The 17,112-nt window shown below is 44.9% G+C and overlaps 1 protein-coding gene across 5 annotated transcripts in view; it reads right to left on the bottom strand.

Moving 5' to 3' along the window:
* CTNND2 (catenin delta 2) overlaps positions 1-17,112 on the bottom strand; it is a 907,509-nt gene that overhangs the window by 86,268 nt on the left and 804,129 nt on the right. For 4 of the 5 annotated variants that reach the window (XM_073891088.1, XM_025867463.2, XM_073891085.1 and 1 more), the window contains 2 exons: positions 10,149-10,223; positions 8,901-9,051 (listed from right to left, as the gene is read on the bottom strand). In XM_073891088.1, the coding sequence (XP_073747189.1) occupies positions 8,901-9,051; positions 10,149-10,223 (226 nt within the window). The remainder of the gene's footprint in view (positions 1-8,900; positions 9,052-10,148; positions 10,224-17,112) is intronic. The other variant, XM_073891086.1, reaches the window with a different exon arrangement.

The raw sequence follows: 17,112 nt of genomic DNA, 5'->3' as shown, positions 1-17,112 counted from the left end.
GCTAGGAGGCGCTGCACCTCCATCCTCCCTCTGCCTCTTGGGTCCTCAGCTTTTATTTTATTATTTTTTTAAGATTTTATTTATTTATTTGAGAGACAGAGAATGAGAAATAGAAAGCACAAGAGGGGAGAAGGTCAGAGGGAGAAGCAGACTCCCCACCGAGCAGGGAGCCCGAAGCGGGACTCGATCCCGGGACTCCATGGTTAATGACCTGAGCCGAAGGCAGTCGCTTAACCAACTGAGCCACCCAGGCACCCCGGGTCCTCAGCTTCTTGCAGGGGGCTTGCTGTGTTCTTCTTCCTGGGATGGCTGCCCCTTCACTACAGTGTCTGCTTTCTCCTCCTTTTATTGCCTTACATGCCCTCAAGGGCAGAACCACACGGCACATTCAAAATACGGTGGCAGCCTACACGCTTTTCCTTTAGCAGAACACCCAATTATGGCTGTCCTTGCCTGCTCTGTAATTCTTCAACATCCAGCGCAATAAATACAACCAAATGCCCAAACGGCGAAAAGAGTATTCATCTTTAAACTCTTAAACTATTTTCTAATCCGCCATTTTTAGTGTCAGAGAGCAAAAATAACAATTTCTTTCCACACGATTAAAACTTTTTTTTTGGAGGGGGTATAGGGGAGAAGACGGTAATCTACATATAGAAAAAATACAATTTGAAAACATTATCCTGCTAAAATCCTCTTCCCTTCTTTTAGATTCTCAAGATGTGGGGGTATTCGAGGGGATCCACTTCATTTCTCATGTATTCTCTTCTTGAAAACATTCTCTTCTGAAACTGTTTGGCTAGGCATAAAATGAATACCTAACCAGTCAGAGTAAAGTTAGGTGGCTTTTATTTCCTCTTTTCTTTGGGAGGTCTTTAAGCAGAGGTTCTGAAATTTGGATCCGCTGGAAATTTCAGTCAGTTTTGCCTTTTCCCCACATGGAATATTTCCAAGGGGCGAATCATTAAGTCTTGTTTAATAAAATAATTATTGGCTCTTCGATTTATTTACAACTCCCTCTCCAAGCAGTTCTTATCTGCCAGACCCAGCCGCCAAAATTCCCCCAACAAGTGCCCAAAGTTAATTAACAAAGAACCCATGGCTCAGCCAGAAAGGAAGGCAGCGTTCACGAGATCAGGCTCTCGGTTCTGGGGGCTCTAACAGGCACCTAATCTGAAGACACCAAGTTTTGGCCAAAGCACACACCTTTCCTGCTGCCTAGACTTTGGCTTGTGAAATCAAGTTATTAAAGACAGCCAGCAAAGAGTGCTCTGATAAATCACCTCGTCCGGGAAACCAGGCTTCTTTTTACAATACTAATTGAAGTTGCATATGTTTTAATTAAAACAACATCTGCCAGGGCCTGAAGAAACACATTTTGAAAAGTAGAGAAGGTATGTCTCTAAAATGTCCTCAAATCTACTTAATAAAGTGAGCCTTACACATGCCCAGGAATGAAAATAACACATGGCCTCCCAGTTGCACTGAGGTCTCCAGAGTTTCTGCTCTTTCCCTGGGCAAAGGTGGGACACCCCAGGGTCAAGAACACGGGTAAAGAAGATGCCCCGTGAGAAGGCTGCCCTCCAGAATGGGAGGCCCATATCCCAGAATGGTCTGCCATATGCAAGCCATCTACATGAGATGAGAAACTAAAACACACACACACACACACACTTTATTTTTTTAAGATAGAGAAGGGAGGGGAGCGGCCAAGGGAAAGGGAGAGAGAGAATCTTAAGCTGGCTCCAGGCTCAGTGCAGAGCCCGACTTGGGGTTCGATCCCACGATCCTGAGATCATGACGTGAGCCGAGATCAAGAGTTGGATGCCTAACCCACTGAGCCACCCAGGTGCCTCCCTGCAACTTTAACTGATGGGTGGGCCATACAGTGTTGAGAGCCCTCTGTTCTCTAGTTTTGCTAGGAGACACTGTGGGTGCAAAGTGGTATTTTCAGCACACAGGGGATGATGACCAAGATGTGTTTCAATCCTGGGCCAAAGAATTACGACCAGCTGGGGCACCCGGGTGGCTCAGTCATTAAGTGTCTGCCTTTGGCTCGGGTCACGATCCCAGGGTCCTGGGATCGAGCCCCACATCTGGCTCCCTGCTCAGCCGGAACCCTGCTTCTCTCTCTCCCCCTGCTTGTGTTCCCTCTCTCGCTGTCTCTCTCTCTCTCTGTCAAATAAATAAATAAAATCTTTAAAAAAAAAAAAGGCAAACTTTGAGGAATCACTTCCTGAGTAATATTTGGAATGCTGCTTCTTGGCGGTGGAGACCCTGCTTTAGGTATCTCTTTATTTCCCTGAAAACATGCTCTTATGATTACAGAATTGAGTAAAAAGGTATCCCAAAGTTTGGATGAAGATCAGTACTGCCAGGTCGACGATTCCGTGGATAGACATCTCAGGAAATTCAGTTGTGAGATCACTGATTAAAAGAAAATATTTACAAAGCTCTGCAACATTCAGGAAGGTACAGATATAAGGCGGATAGTCCCCTTTTCCCTCTAGTTTTTCCAAAAGAAAATACACTGCTTCCTAGGGAATAATCTGGCACAGAGGAGGTCATTCTATTGACAGAATTGACTATCTTTTTCTTTATTCAGTCTTTATTTTCACTTAAAAAAGTTTTTATGTTGTCCTTTAAATATAACCAGCAACCACTGTCTACAAACAGTCTTTACAGTGAAAGATAAAATCTTTCACCTGAATTATTTAAGACATTGTGGCAAGAAAAAAAAAAAAAGGTAGGAAGAGAATGTCCCCAGCCCCTTGGCCTCTACTTCCCCAAACGAATGTGAAGGATAGTCTGAAAACCCCAAAAGGGGAGAGAAACAGCAATGGATTAATGCTTAAATGATAATTAACTCCCAGGCAAGAAATTACCCTGATTTTGTTCATGATTTCATTAGTGTGGGAAAGTACCACTAGGTACACCCGGAAATTTGGTGTCAATTTTACTATTACCCAATGGCTCCTTTCTCCACCATCTTTCCTGGTGGTTACCTGTGTTTGGAGCCAGCAGACTCCTGTAAGGAAGTGGCCCCCTTCTGACCCCAGAGTGAGTCAAATTTTGTCTGGTGCTCCCTCAGAACTTGGAACCGACTGAGAGCGTGTTGCCTAGACAGAAGCTCAGTTAGCTGATGGGGTGAGTAGAAGGTTAGCTTCATGAGAAGAATGGGTCCTATAAGATGAATGTGTGGGGCCATGAGTCAAAGAAACATTTTATCGATCATCCCAGATATGGGACCCAATCATCCAAATGATAGTCGAGGGAGAGGGTCATGCAAAGCAGAGGATGAGGTAAACTAGGGAAGGGCCAGGTTCATGAGGCAGTGGAAGGTCCTTCTCTTAAGTCCAGGGAGGGATGTGGGAGAGCGGGGAGGATGCTTCCAGATCACCTGCCAGAATGTGTGGCAAGCAGCCACTGCCCGGGAGGCGAAGGGAGGGTGCTCCATCAGCTCTGCCAATACAACCCGAAGGGGGTGCAGTCACTCTGCCAACATGAACTTCTGGCAGTGATCAAGGCACACACAGAAAAGGGTACTGTTTCCTACACAATCTCAAGCCTCTTCCCGGGAGGCAGCGGAATGAGTCTGAGCCTGACAAGAGTCCTGGATTTCAGGGAGCATCTAAGCTGTCTTTCTATCTATTCCCTGGAAGCTGTGGAAAGAGGCTGAAACAGACATTTACCCTACCCCTTCCTCTCTCTACCTGGGATTCCCCAAACCCCCTCCAGATCATTCTTCAGAAAAAATACCAGTGTTTCTCACCCATCAGTGAATTAGTTCAGCAAATATGTACTGAGTACCTGCTATGGGCACAGCGAAGCGCTAGGTCCTGTAGGACATAAAAATAAATACGGTACCTGATCCCTGTCTCTTATCTCAGGGGAAGATACAGTACATACACACAAAAACCTAAAAGACATTGCAAACATACAATTACACGATGGAAATCTTAGATAAATTAAAATGTTTCTTATCAGCTAGGTACTACCCACCTCTGCCCTGAGTTCAAGGAGTAGCCTACATTGGGAAGGCCACCCCGAGCTTGGTTTGGAATGGCGGGTGGCAGGTCATTAAGTGCATAAGTGGGAATGACGGTACCAAATCTGGCATGGCTGAAGAGTTCATAAAAAAACCATGAGAAATAAGAGGGAGTTTGGAGTGGCATGGGTGGGACCTAGAGTGTGGTACCGAGGCATCCACAGACTAGATAATCTTGCCTATTGGGAAACCTTGCAGGGCCCGTGTTCTCCATAGCAATGGTTTTGATGTAGTCTTGATTTTTCTGGGCTGTCTGCAAATGCAGCAAAACAAAATAGCACATTCAATGAAATTACTCTCTTGAGGATTATTTTCCATGGACGGAGAGCAATGGCTTAATGACCAATGTTTGCCAGGGGTTTGACCTCTCTCTTGTCTAGTGTTTATACACGCTTGAAGTTTTTTATTTTTTGGAGTTTCTTTTGTTTGTTGGCAGAGAAGGTAGAGGTCTGGCTAAAATAAACGTCTGCCATCTTTATCAGGACTGGCAATGTGCCGAAATGGATGGCATTTTATTAGACTTGTTAAAGGGATATAATATTGTTTGCTCTTTTCACTGAAGAAATAACACTTCACTCAGAGGATAATTAACATTTTTGGGCGGCGGCAAAGAAATATATGCATGTGGATAGCTGCGCCACATCATTGAGAAGAACAAGAAGGTCCACCTATAGACAGAGAGGGATAAGTAGATAATACTTATTACCCAATGGCAGAGACAGACACAGAGCCATGGAAGCTCATATGACAAGAGGACATTCCTTTTAGATGATCCTCATTAGAGCTGAGGGGGTAGGAGGATCGTTGTTCCACAGTTTTCCAATAATGGAATCCAGGAAGATGAACCATGTCTTAACCACAATGTAGCAGCAGCTCCCCCCCCCCCACCCTAACGAAAAGAACCATCTCCAAAGAGTTGCAATTTAAACTGAAACCCTAAACCAGTGATGGGAAAAACGGGGTTTCTTCTGAAATTGTGAGTGTCTGCATATACCTAGTAAATTTTAGGAGGAAGATGAACAAGTTTTTCAAATGATTTTCTTTAATTAATATAAAATGCTTTCCTTTAAAGTTTAATTTAATTCGCTTACTTAATGTTTTGCTGATTGGGGTTCATTTTAAGATGATGGCCAGGCAGGAAAAAATTTACTTTTGTCATTTATTCAGCGAAAATGTATGAAGTCCCTACTATCGGTCCAGGCACCCTTCTAGGTACATGGACCACCCCAGTGAACCAGTGAGACAGAACTTCCTGCCCTTGGTGGGCATACTTTCCAGTGGCAGGAAGATGGACAGCAAGCAAGATAAAGAAGTGTTTGCTATATATTAGGAGGTGACTGGTGCTGGGGAGACAAGCAAAATCAAGAAAGGGGTATAATTTAAGAACGGGGGCCAGAGACTGGAACGTAAAGCCCGAGTGGGATGAGAATAGAGGCTCACGGACACTTGGAGAAGGAGGACTGCAGGAAGAGGAAGCGGCCAGTTCAAAGGCCCTGAGGCAGGATCATGGCTCATGTGATAAGGGAACCTCGGTTCACCAGTGACCACACCATGTTCGTGACAGCGAGAGGGGAGAGGGCGAGTGTGGAGGGGAACCAGAGAGCTCGATCAAGTAGAGCCATGTCTGCCCAGCAAAGATTTCACTTACCCTGGGGTGGACAGGAGAAGAGACATGCTCTAGTTAAGGTCTTAACAGGACCATTCTGGCCACTGCGTTAAGAGTGGATGGGAGGCGGTGATGGCAGAGGCAGGGAGACTGGGCAGGGGCCAAGGTAATAACCAGGTAGGTGAGCAATGATGGCAGTTTGGGGGAAAAAAGCAATGAAGATGAGAAGTGTCAGGTTCTGGGAGAATGCAGAAGCATGATCAGATTTGCTGACAGAGTGGGTATGGGGACTGAAGAGTCAAAGAGCCCCGCAAGGTGCCGAGTGTGGCCCAGAGCAAGGACATGCTGCCGTTTGCTGTTGGGGGAAGACTGTGGAGGGACTGGGGTCGGAGGGAACGTTAAGGAACTCAGCTCTGGAGATGTATCTGGGGTGCCTGAGGGATATCCAGTGGAGATCCTGGACAGACGACTGGACCCTGAGGTGTGGGATTCGCACCAGAGACATCCACCTGAGAGTCGTCAGAATACAGGTGATCTTTAACACCCTGAAACCACAGGAGGTCACCAAAGCTTTGGGGGAGAAGTGATGGAAAACAGAAGTCCAAGTTCAACTCTTTGTCACTGTTGCTGTTCTTTGTTCAAAGAGACACTGCAGCTTCCTTTTCAATATACAAAGTTCTGTACAGCGTTTCCTATAAAAATCACTACATTGATACAGCCTTTCAAGTAAAAGGGCTGGCAGAGGTCATATCTCCTTTCTCCTAGACAGAATAGAAAGATGTGTTGTTGTTTTTGTTTTGTTAAGTTCTGCTTTTCTCATTCAAGGAAAAAGTTATTGATTCCATAAAGTCGGTGACTTGGATATTTTCACTTCTATTTTTAAATGGCTGGCTCCCTTTCCTGTCTGGTGACATTTGATAGTAAAGGCTTAATTTAACACGGGCAATATGGAGCTCCAAATGTTCCTGCCTCACAGAGAGTACCAGATAACTGGCTTCTGAGAAAGAAGAGATGCCTGCAAGCTAGAGAAGCAATCAATAGTTCCCTATTTTGTTATATTTTAATCCACCAAAAGAAATAAAACACCAAACACACAACACCTAGCTGTTAGTATACAGGCAGCAGACTGATTCGTCATTGATTTTTTTTCCCCTCCATTTTACACAGGAGCACTAGGATTTTATTGGAAGCCCCACCTGTCCCGTCTGAAACGATTATGTAAGGAAAGGAAAAGCAGATTTGGAGAAGGTAACCTTCTGAGTTAATGGCCTGGTTTAAATATATAAAATCCACAAACAATTTTTAAGTCATAGTCAAACTAAGTACACGCATCAAATTGTGAGTTTATCTTTCAGGCCTTATCATAGACTGCGAGCTTAACAAAACCACTGCATTTATTAGACACAGATTTGAAGTCTGGTTTCCTGTAAATAAATAAATGGATGAAGGTCTGAAGATACTTTTGTTTTTATTGGAGGATATGATGGGTTTTACGAAATGGCAGAAAAAAAGTGGCTGGTTTCCAGATCCCAAAGGGCTTAGAACGCCATGCTCAGGAATGAGGACAGCAGAACTAGACCCACGTATTTACGTGACATCTGTGGATGAAATCAGGACCCATGCTTGGTACTCCAACTGCCCCAGGAATGGAGTCTTGCTCCTTTGCCCATGCTCACCTGCTTCCTCCCTTTCCCCCTGGCCCAGAGGCTGCATAACATGAATCTTTGGCGTGGTGGGTGGTCCAGCTCCCTGCTACCCGAACTCCACTGACACCTGTTACCTGTAAGCAGGCTTGCCAGGCTTCATGCTGCACTGACCACAGACACTACTGGAATCATCTCTTTAATTTCAGATGCCCTACCAGGCGGACAAATGTCTGTGGGGAGGCTTGTGCCTCTCCCTGGGCGGCTCCCTTGGTTGACCACTTCCCCACGCATCCATGGCCTTGGCCTGGGATCTTCTCATCTGCAGAGGGAGGACCCAGGAAGCCTCTCTGACTTGGGCTCCTACCACTCACTCTGCGCCAGACACATAAAACCCCTTGAAGACCTTGACCCCACCGCACGGCTCCCAGCTCCCCCAGCGGGGGCTACTTGCCGAAGCTGCTCCTTCAGTTTCTTTGCGCTCCCCCGCTAGATATCCACACGACCCACTCTCACCTCCTTCAGGTCCTTGCTCAAATGTCACCTTTCCACAACCCCTGTCTTGACTTTGACGTCCCACTTAAAACCACAAGCCCAAGGCTGAGTGAAAGAAGCCAGACACGAAGGCTCGCATATTGTACGATTCCATTTACATGAAAGATCCAGAATCGGGATGTCGGCAGGGACGGAAAGGAGATTGTGGCTGCCAGGGACTTGGAGGAGGGAAAAGGCGATGCCTCCTTGATGGTTACAGGGTTTTCCTCAGGGCGAGGAAAATGTTTTAGAACTGGAGTTGTAACGTTGTGAAAATGCTAAATACCATTGAAATGGCACACTCTGAAGTGGTGAATGTAATGTTAGGTGAACTTCATCGCAATGAAAAACACTCGCAGCCTCACAATTACAGTGTCCTTTACCTCGTGGAAGGTTTCTAACACACACGGGGTTCATGTGTATATTTTGTTCCTTGTACCTCTCCCCTCTCCTGAATGTAAACCCCACAAGGGCAAGGCTTCCTGTCCGTCCGGCTCACGGATACACTCTCCAGGCCTACAACAGGCCCGGACCAAAGGAGGTCATGGATAAATATTTGTTGAATAAATAGATGACTATGTGACCTCCTGAATGCTTCATTAAGAAAACATCCTTCCTATTTCTTGAATAGCAAATTAGAGGGAGATGAGTCTTTTAAAATAGGGTTCAGGAGCCGGTGTGGTCTAATCCAAAATGAATCTTAAAACAGATAGGGGAAGAGGTGTGGTGTGTATCCATTAGAATTCCAGTTCACTATGCGGAAAGCAAACAAACAACTGGACAGAGATTTAGAGGCTCGGGACGGTGGTATCCGGTGCTGAGCACTGTGTTCCTTTTTAATTTGCAAGGATTAGGAATGTCAACAAACATCACATTTTCCTCTGATTTCTAAAGGATAAATCTGCGCATTGGATTTACAGCAGAAGGGACAGCTGGGAAAACATGGCTCTAATAAATGTACTATTTCTGCAGGTGCAGATGTCCTGCTTATGGCTTTGACCACATGCATCCCACCAGGAAATATTTTCTACTTAAAATCTGAGTTGCTGTGAGCTGGGAGAGAACGTACCAATGAGCTCCTTGTTTCTGACGTCCAAGGCCATGTTCCGGAGTGCCGTGGCCACCGCGCACACCACACGGTCGTTATCTATTCGAAGCAGCTCCACGAGGATGGGCAGGCCCTTCTCTTTTCGGACAGCAGCCCGGATATAGACTGACCACTGCAACAAGAGGGAAGGCAAAGACCTTAGAAGCCAAGGGCGGGGGGGGGGGGGGGAACCTATCAGCAAATAGCGCGTGTGGGTTTTCAGACTGCTGTTTACAGGAGCCAAGAAGGTTGAATTATCAAGACCTAGTGGTAGGATGGGTTCAATGTGGTAGGCACGTACTGAAATGTCTTAACTTTATTTTCTGCCTTCTGTGTATGATGAGAGGTTTCTGGGTTAATCAGGTAACCGCGCTTCATCCCTCTGCTGCCAGTGTTTGCTGTCCTTGACTTGGCAAACCCTTTGCGTGATGTGGGTGCTTGATGCTTTCAGATATGGAGGTGGAGGACAGGAAGGGCTGGTTTTCGGTGGGAAGAGGAGTAGAAAAGGACCCCAGAAAGAGTAGAGAATGAGAAAAGGTCAAGAGTAGATAACTTTTTTTTTTTTTTTTAAAGAGACTTGTATTTGGAGGTGGGGCATGGAGGTGAGTTGGCAACCATGCTGCCAATATGGTCTTGGTTGGATAATAAGAAGAAAGGGGTCAGGAAAAGGTAGGGGAGATGAGAGGTAAATATGACATCTAAAATTTTAAAACCAAGAGTAAAAATTGTAAGAGAATTTCAAGAAAACATTTAGATCAAAATGTATTATGTCTAGGGCCACCGTTCAATGTCCAATTTATAAAGTAAGACAAGTTGTTTACAGTAAGACAATTCGTTTTGGATTGGTGGTGGTTGGCTTTAATGGAGCACAGCTAATCTTACTACTGAAGTGTACTTGCAACAGCAGGATGATAAAGCATTCGGATTCATTTAACGGAATGCAGGTAGGCCCAGACTTTCTGGACATTTGTCCAGTAGTACTTTATACTACTGTATGGTGTTCCAGAGAAGAGTGTGCGCTATAAAAATCAAGCAATATGAGGGTTTTAGTCTGTTGCAATTTCACTCCCAGGCTAAGAAAATGACATTCACGACATGAAGTTCTGGATTCTTCTGTGGCCGAGTCCTCCAGCGGATCTCCAAAGGTAGAGGAAAGGCCCCACCCCTCCCCCACCAGGCCCCTCCATCCCCCTTCCCCATTGGGGCAGGCACCCCAGAGCTGGCTCTCACCTGTGGCAGGCAGGGAGCCCCCTCTGGCAGTGAACGTAGGGCATACGCCATGCCTGCCACATCCTCAGCCCAGCCCTGCATGAAATATGAGATTAAAAAAACACACAACTTCATCCTGTCCTACGTCAGAAGTCATATTCACATAGTTTCTTATCACCATCAACTCATACTGTCCGTTTTTCTCCTGCGCCCACTCTGTGCCTCCAGCTCCAGGACGCCTGAGGGGGTGGGGAAGCAGCGAGGACGCCCTGAAGCACCTCTTGGTTGCAATGAACTATTTCACAGCCCCGCTCTCCGGGAGCAAAGAAATCCATAGTCAGAAAGTCTCAGACATGGAAAAACCTCGAGGTTTGGGAGCTGCTTATTGGAACTTGGGTGTCTGGATGAGATATCCTCTCTGTGGGAAGAAGGACCTTCATGAAGACAGCACAGAACCTCCTTTAATGTCACTGGAAATTTCACTTGCAATTTGACATGCTGAGATATGATTTTCATCCACTTCCTCCACTACCTGTGAAACTTCTCGTCTCCAGTGCCTGGAAAAAACTAGAAACCCGAGCTTACGCAGCCCGCTCAGGGTTGGCTTTCTTCCCTAAAACTAAGAAGGGAAGCTAGAAAAAAAGAAGAGAAGGGAAATCAAATGTAGGGTCAACGTCTACATATAGTAAGATGAACATCAAACGTAAACTTTGATACTGGGGAGATGTTCGGGACTGCTTAAGAGACCACAGGGGACGTTCTCGGTAACTTGAGCAGGAAGCATCGGCCCTAAGAAGACCTCTTTTGCAGTCGCACCTCACTTGTACGGGTGGCAGAAAAAAAGTGGCTGGTTTCCAGATCCCAAAGGGCTTAGAACGTTGCTGTTCTTTGTGCTGGGGGTGCTGGCTTGTACGTCAGTGACCTCATCTAGGTCCCCCAGGCCCAGGGAGGTTGGCATTAGTTAGTCTTATTCTACGGATGAAGAAATCTAGACACCAACATGTTAAATAACCCGCCCAGAGGGGTCGCCTGTGCCTTGGCCTGTTACTCCACATCTGCTTCTCTTTATGATGCTGGGGATGCTCCCTCCTTTGCGGTCACCTCTCTCTCACCTCACCCTCTGTGCTCAGTCTCCCAGATGCGGTCTCACCCTCCCCCCTGTCCTTCCACGTGTCGACAGAGGGGGACCTGGCCGTCTCTGGAATGAGCCAAGAAAGGAAGGCGAACCTGGCCGTCTCTGGAATGAGCCAAGAAAGGAAGGCTCCGACTTTGTTCTGTCTTCTTTATTACATCCCTCCCATGTTGGACGGAAAGATGACTCGGTGTTTGGAAAATAGTGACCACGCTTTAGCTTTCTGGGACGTGATTTCAGAGTAACAACAAATGTCTGTGTATGGCTGAAAATGTGTATGAGGTACAGATATGCCTTTCTGGAATGAGGAAATGGTCAGCAGCGGTATGTTCTCCCTAAGGGGAGAGAGATAATCAGACAATGGATGTGATCTTACATTAGTGATACACAGACAGTAACTCTTGCCGTGAAACATTTAGTTCTGTGGGTTTGTAGGTAGAGGTGACTCTGGAACAACACAGGGATTAGGGACACTGACCCCCTTATGTGGTCAAAAATCTGTGTAAAACTTTTTACTCCCCCCAAATTTCACTATCAACACTATCAATAGCTGCTGTTGACCTGAAACCTTACCAATAATGTAAACAATAGATTAACACATATTTTGTATGTTTTATGTGTTTATACTATATTCTTATTATAAAGTAAGCTAAAGAAAAGAGAGTGTTATTCAGGAAATCATAAGGAAGAGAAACACGTTGACAGTACGGCTGTATTTATTGGAAAAAAATCCATGACTAAGTGGGCCTGCACAGTTCATACTCGTATTGTTCAAGAGTCACCCGTACATGGAAAATTCACAACATCGGCTCAATATGAGGCAACTCAGAATACATTATTTACATTTCACTCAAGACGTGTTGCAAGTTTCCACAAGTTTTCTTGACATGCAAAGCTATGTGACAGTGATGGTTTCTAAGCAGTCTTGGAGTAGATCGTGTGAAAACCATGTGTGTAACCTACGTGAAATCCAGCAAGAAGGAGTAAAAGGGTACACAGGCTGAAAGAGAGAAAAGTATTCGGGAAATAGGGACTGTTTCATAGGTGCCCTCAACACAGAAACACAAAGCTCATACACAGGTTTTTCCAGAAGGGAAGTGAGTTGCCTTGGAAAGCATGGCAGCCTCCGTTGTGGTGGAAAGGTGTATGGGTGGCTAAGAGTTTTGTAACAGAAACAAAAGTAGGAGCATCACTGGCATAAAAATAGCCGGACACGAGAGAAAAATGTATCATAACTCATTGTGGTTGAGACGGAAATCTCTGGATGGGACCTTAACTTTCTGTAGGTGGAATGACAGCGTCATGCACTGAGCACGCCACTCTCGAGGTGTGGACCAGGATGTCTTTAAGGAAAATGGTCCAGGAGCTGAAGACAGGGTGTTTCACGACTCAAAAAGAGAAGAAGGAAGACGGGAAGGAGGAAGGGGGGGGAGGGGGAGAATGACGAAGAGAAGATGGAGGACGAGGGAGAAGAAAAGGAGGAGGGTCTGGCCCAGGAGAAAAGAGCACAGACACGTCCCAAATTGTGCCTGGTGACATGCTCTCCCAACGATGATCTCAGGAGAGTTACGAGCCCTCAAAATATTTCAGCGAAAAGAAACTTAACGTTTAAACCAATTGTCAGGTATTCCTCTAATGACTTTACATGTATTAACTCACTTAATCCCCATCTCAACCCTATGTGGTAGGCACTCCCGTTACTTCCATCCTCTACAGATGAGGAAAGGGAGCCAAAGCAAGGCTTCACAGCCTGCAGATGCTCGGCCAGGTCCTGAACCTAGAGAGCACTGTCCCAGGGTTGGTGTACTTGACCATCATTCTCATCTGCCTCTCAAAAAGGCAGTGTAAGTTATACACATCTGCACTCAGAGTTGATATAATCCTTACAAATGCACCAATGAATCTTGGCTTAATAACTGATGTTATCACTTTGGACTTGCAATAACTTATTTGGCACACCTTGAAACTCTTGAGTTAAGGAGTCTTTGAGTGCTGTCAGTGGAGCTACTGGATATTTCAACTTCGTCTTGAGAAGCAGCTTGCCCCGTTTTCGGAGACCTGATACAAGAAGTTGTCTATAATTGGAATTACAAAGAGAAAGGCCTTGTTTGTGTCAGGAAAGGATTGCTTCTACACATGTGACGGGATAGCAGTTCAAGCTACTAAAAGCTGTTTCTCCTCCTCCTTGCTCATAGCTCTTCCTGGAGAAAGGCTCCATCATTATTTGGCCCAATGACAACTGCTATTGTCAGGAGGGGACAGAGCACAAAGCAGTGAATGCTGAGTTTTGTCGGATTTTTTTTTTTAAGATTTGATTGATTGATTGACTGACTGAGAGAGTGCGAGCAGGCAGAAGGGCAGAGGGAAAGTGAGAGAGGCAATCTCAAGCAGACTCCATGCTGAGCACAGAGCCTGAAACAGGGCTTGATCTCACCACCCTGAGATCATCACCTGAGCGGACATCAAGAGTTGGGCGCTCAAACAACTGAACAACCCAGAGGCCCCATCGTGAACAGTGTGGACAGTGCCTGCCAGGGTTAAGGAGCGGATGTGGCTGCGTCTTGGGGGAGCTTAATAGTTAGAGGGGTAGGTGTGGGCCAGGAGAGCCCCTTGGACCAGAGACAGTCCATCACCAATTGTCATGTCCCCTCAGAGACCTCAACAGGACAAGGAAGTTTGTCCTGGAGGAGAGGTGGCTTAGGACAAGAGATGACTCCACACTGAGAAATGGACACCGAATCCCTGTCCCCTGCAGGGATATGCCTGCAAGACATGCCCCCCCACCCCAAGTTTAGCATCAACTGCAGGGGGCAGGAGAGGATGAAGGCTGACAAACATCAATACGGCCAAGTGTTAAGCCTGAAGGGACTGAGAAACAGCTGCATACTATTGAGTTTACCTAGAAATGTCTAGACGGTGTGTTTTCTTTTTTTTCCCTTTTTGTATTGGACAAAATGAGAGCTCAGAGACAAACCCAAACTGAATTACACAAAATAAATAGTTACATGAGTTTTTGTCCAATAAGGTTCCTTGTTGTCCATATGGAGAGCTTGGTAATAAAGTGAGGTCAACACCTTCCAACGCTTTCAGCTCAGACTACATCAATCTAATGTGGATCTCGGGAGCTTTGTTTTTAAAGATTTTGTTTATTTATTTATTTATTTATTTGAGAGAGAGAGAGAGAGAGAGAGAGAGAGAGAGAGAGAGCGCACGCGTGTGCACACGCACATGGGGGGAGGGGCAGAGGGGGACCGAGAGAGAGATTTTCAAGCAGACTCCCTGCTGAGCATGGAGCCCAATATGGGGCTTGATTTCACGACCCTGAGATCGTGACCTGAGCTGAAACCAAGAATCAGACTCTTAACCAAATGAGCTACCCAGGCACCCCTGGAACTTTGCTTTGTAAATTCCCAGCCCAGCCATAAACAGGAAAAAAGTTTCTGCCCTGGTTCAGCTGATTCAGTTAAGGCTGATTTATGTTCCTAAAAGGAGATCAACACTGTAATGTAACTAGCTTCTCCCTCTTATGAAATCCCAATAATTTGCTAAATAACCAGGGATAGTGTTCTCTTTTCAGTACTAAATATTCTATTAGGAGTCTGAACCCATGATAGTGCTAAACTTCTGAATTTGTTGATTAACATCTCTATTCATATTAAATATTAATATTTTTTATTATCTTACAAGTTCTCCTGCTTTAGAAGTACAGTGGTTTTCTGTTGCATGACTGTTTTCCCATTGAATTCCCTTATCAAATTCCCCTCGTTTTCTTTTGATTGGTAAAGAAAAGTCACATTTTCAAACCAAACTCTTCCAAATGTAATTTCACCTTTCAGAAGCATTTTAACATCCTGTAGTGTCTCAGGACCACAACGTGCTAAAATCCTACAGCTGTAAAATGAGTAATACGTTGCAAGGAATTTCACACACATTACCCAAGATTTTGAAATTTGTTTCTGAATTCGTTTATGATACCATGTTATTTACCACACTGTTTCATTCTCATGGTGAGAGGGCAGAAAGTACCAAAAATTTTTTGCTTATTCAGTCTCATTTTAACTGACAGTTTACCGTAACGAGAATGTTCAAAATATCCAGAAACGGTGTGGGGCTTTTGCTGCACACCTCACATTATTCTCTCTAGTGTGGATCTTTATCTGAACTACCATGTTCACCCAGGACTATGGTTGGTGACTACAACAGTATTTATGAAGCAACTGGGCAACGTCACCACAGGGCCCTTCACATGCTCGGTTCTGTTGTGGTGGACATAGGACTTCGGGGTCTGCTGTTTAAATTCAGATCTTGTTGTAGGATCATATATTTTTGTTTTCAAAATCCATTTTAAAAAGTTGTATCTGTAATGAGGAGGACTAGAGAAGAACCCCTTTGTGTTGTTGCACCAGTAAATCAGTTTAGTAAATAAAATTTTTAATGAAGGTAATGGCAGCTATTGCATATCTAAAGTGTTTGTGTTTTGAAAATGTAAGTCAGGTTAGTGCAAAGACTGAATTTTATTGCAAGTGTTTATGCAATGCTGAAAATATTAATGGCCAAGCAAGAGAAGTTCCCAGGGGAGAAACATTTAGATATGCTGTTGTTGTAGGAACAAATAAAGAAGGTCAAACTCACGTAAAAGTGATGTAGGGGAAGCATTCATTCGACCAACAGCAACACGTATACCTGTCCCCCTAACTCTCAAATCATCTCAAGGATCAGTAATTCTCAATCAAAAAACAGACCTTTAAGAATGAACCCTTTTGAACACAGAAAGGTGGGCTTTTTTGTTTTTGTTTTTTTTTGGTGAATGTTATCAAATATGTCTTCACTGTGTGCAAATGGCATTTAGAAATACCTTCTGGGCAAGAGAATGTGACTCTGTTAGATCACAAGCATGGCATGCCTGAGAGGAAGGATGCCACAGACCTTATTCTGAGACTCCTGCATGTTCTCTAGTGTCAGGGCTGTGTAAACATCCCACGGAAGAGGGGAGATGCACAAGAATGGGGGTTCAAATGAAACTGCCTATACCCCTGTTTTTTCAACAATGATGATGATTGACTGAGAAGTGCAGGCAGGGCGGGCTCAGTGATTCTTTATTCAATGTCAGAAAATAAAAGTAGTTTAATTGTTTTTCATCCTCACTTATTAGACCCCAAATCAGAAAGCCTTTCCTTTAATATATCCCTCCCTTTTTTTTTCTTTAAAAATATGGTGCCTCGTGGGGAGAGGGAGTTACATCTCCTATTTTTCCTTTGGAGGCAGAAAACATGTCATTCCGGGGATATTACACACAGCCTGGAGGGACCATGCTGATATAAACCCTTTCAGTCTTGCAAATAAAAGGCACAGCTTTTGTTGAAGCCCCGGGTAGTAAGGTAACGGGAGTGCCATTGGGTTTTACTATGATATTAAGTGTTGTACTTTATAACATAAGTTGACTATATTAGCAAATCTCTGTCCCTTGACGATGGAGAATTTTGCTTTTCTTGAATCTGGATTTAGACTACAAAACGCCTGAGAATTGTTGTTCATTGTCAGTGGTGTATGAGTGTATGGAAAGCATTTGTCTGCTGGAGGCTGAGCTGAGCCCAGATTATGTGAGAGGTGTGACCTTGACTCTCATAAGGTGATATTTCTGGATGTGGATTTGTGTTCTTTATCTGCTTCCTGCTGGTAGATGATGACCACAAGAGTAACCCTGGAAATCAATGTTGAAGATGGCCCTTCGTCTGTGAGCTGTGAGCGCTGGTGAATTAATTCATGGAGGGGAGCTTCCCTCCTCACACAGCTGCCCTTACCTGTTACATCAGAGAAAATAACTTCTGTCTTCTATCTTGTGTTAGTCCTTGC

Source organism: Callorhinus ursinus, unplaced genomic scaffold, assembly GCF_003265705.2.
Source record: "Callorhinus ursinus isolate GAN/ISIS: 27379988/994484 unplaced genomic scaffold, GSC_fseal_2.0 scaffold3, whole genome shotgun sequence".
In the NCBI taxonomy this organism is placed as follows: domain Eukaryota; kingdom Metazoa; phylum Chordata; class Mammalia; order Carnivora; family Otariidae; genus Callorhinus; species Callorhinus ursinus.
This window is presented reverse-complemented; position numbering and strand designations above follow the sequence as displayed.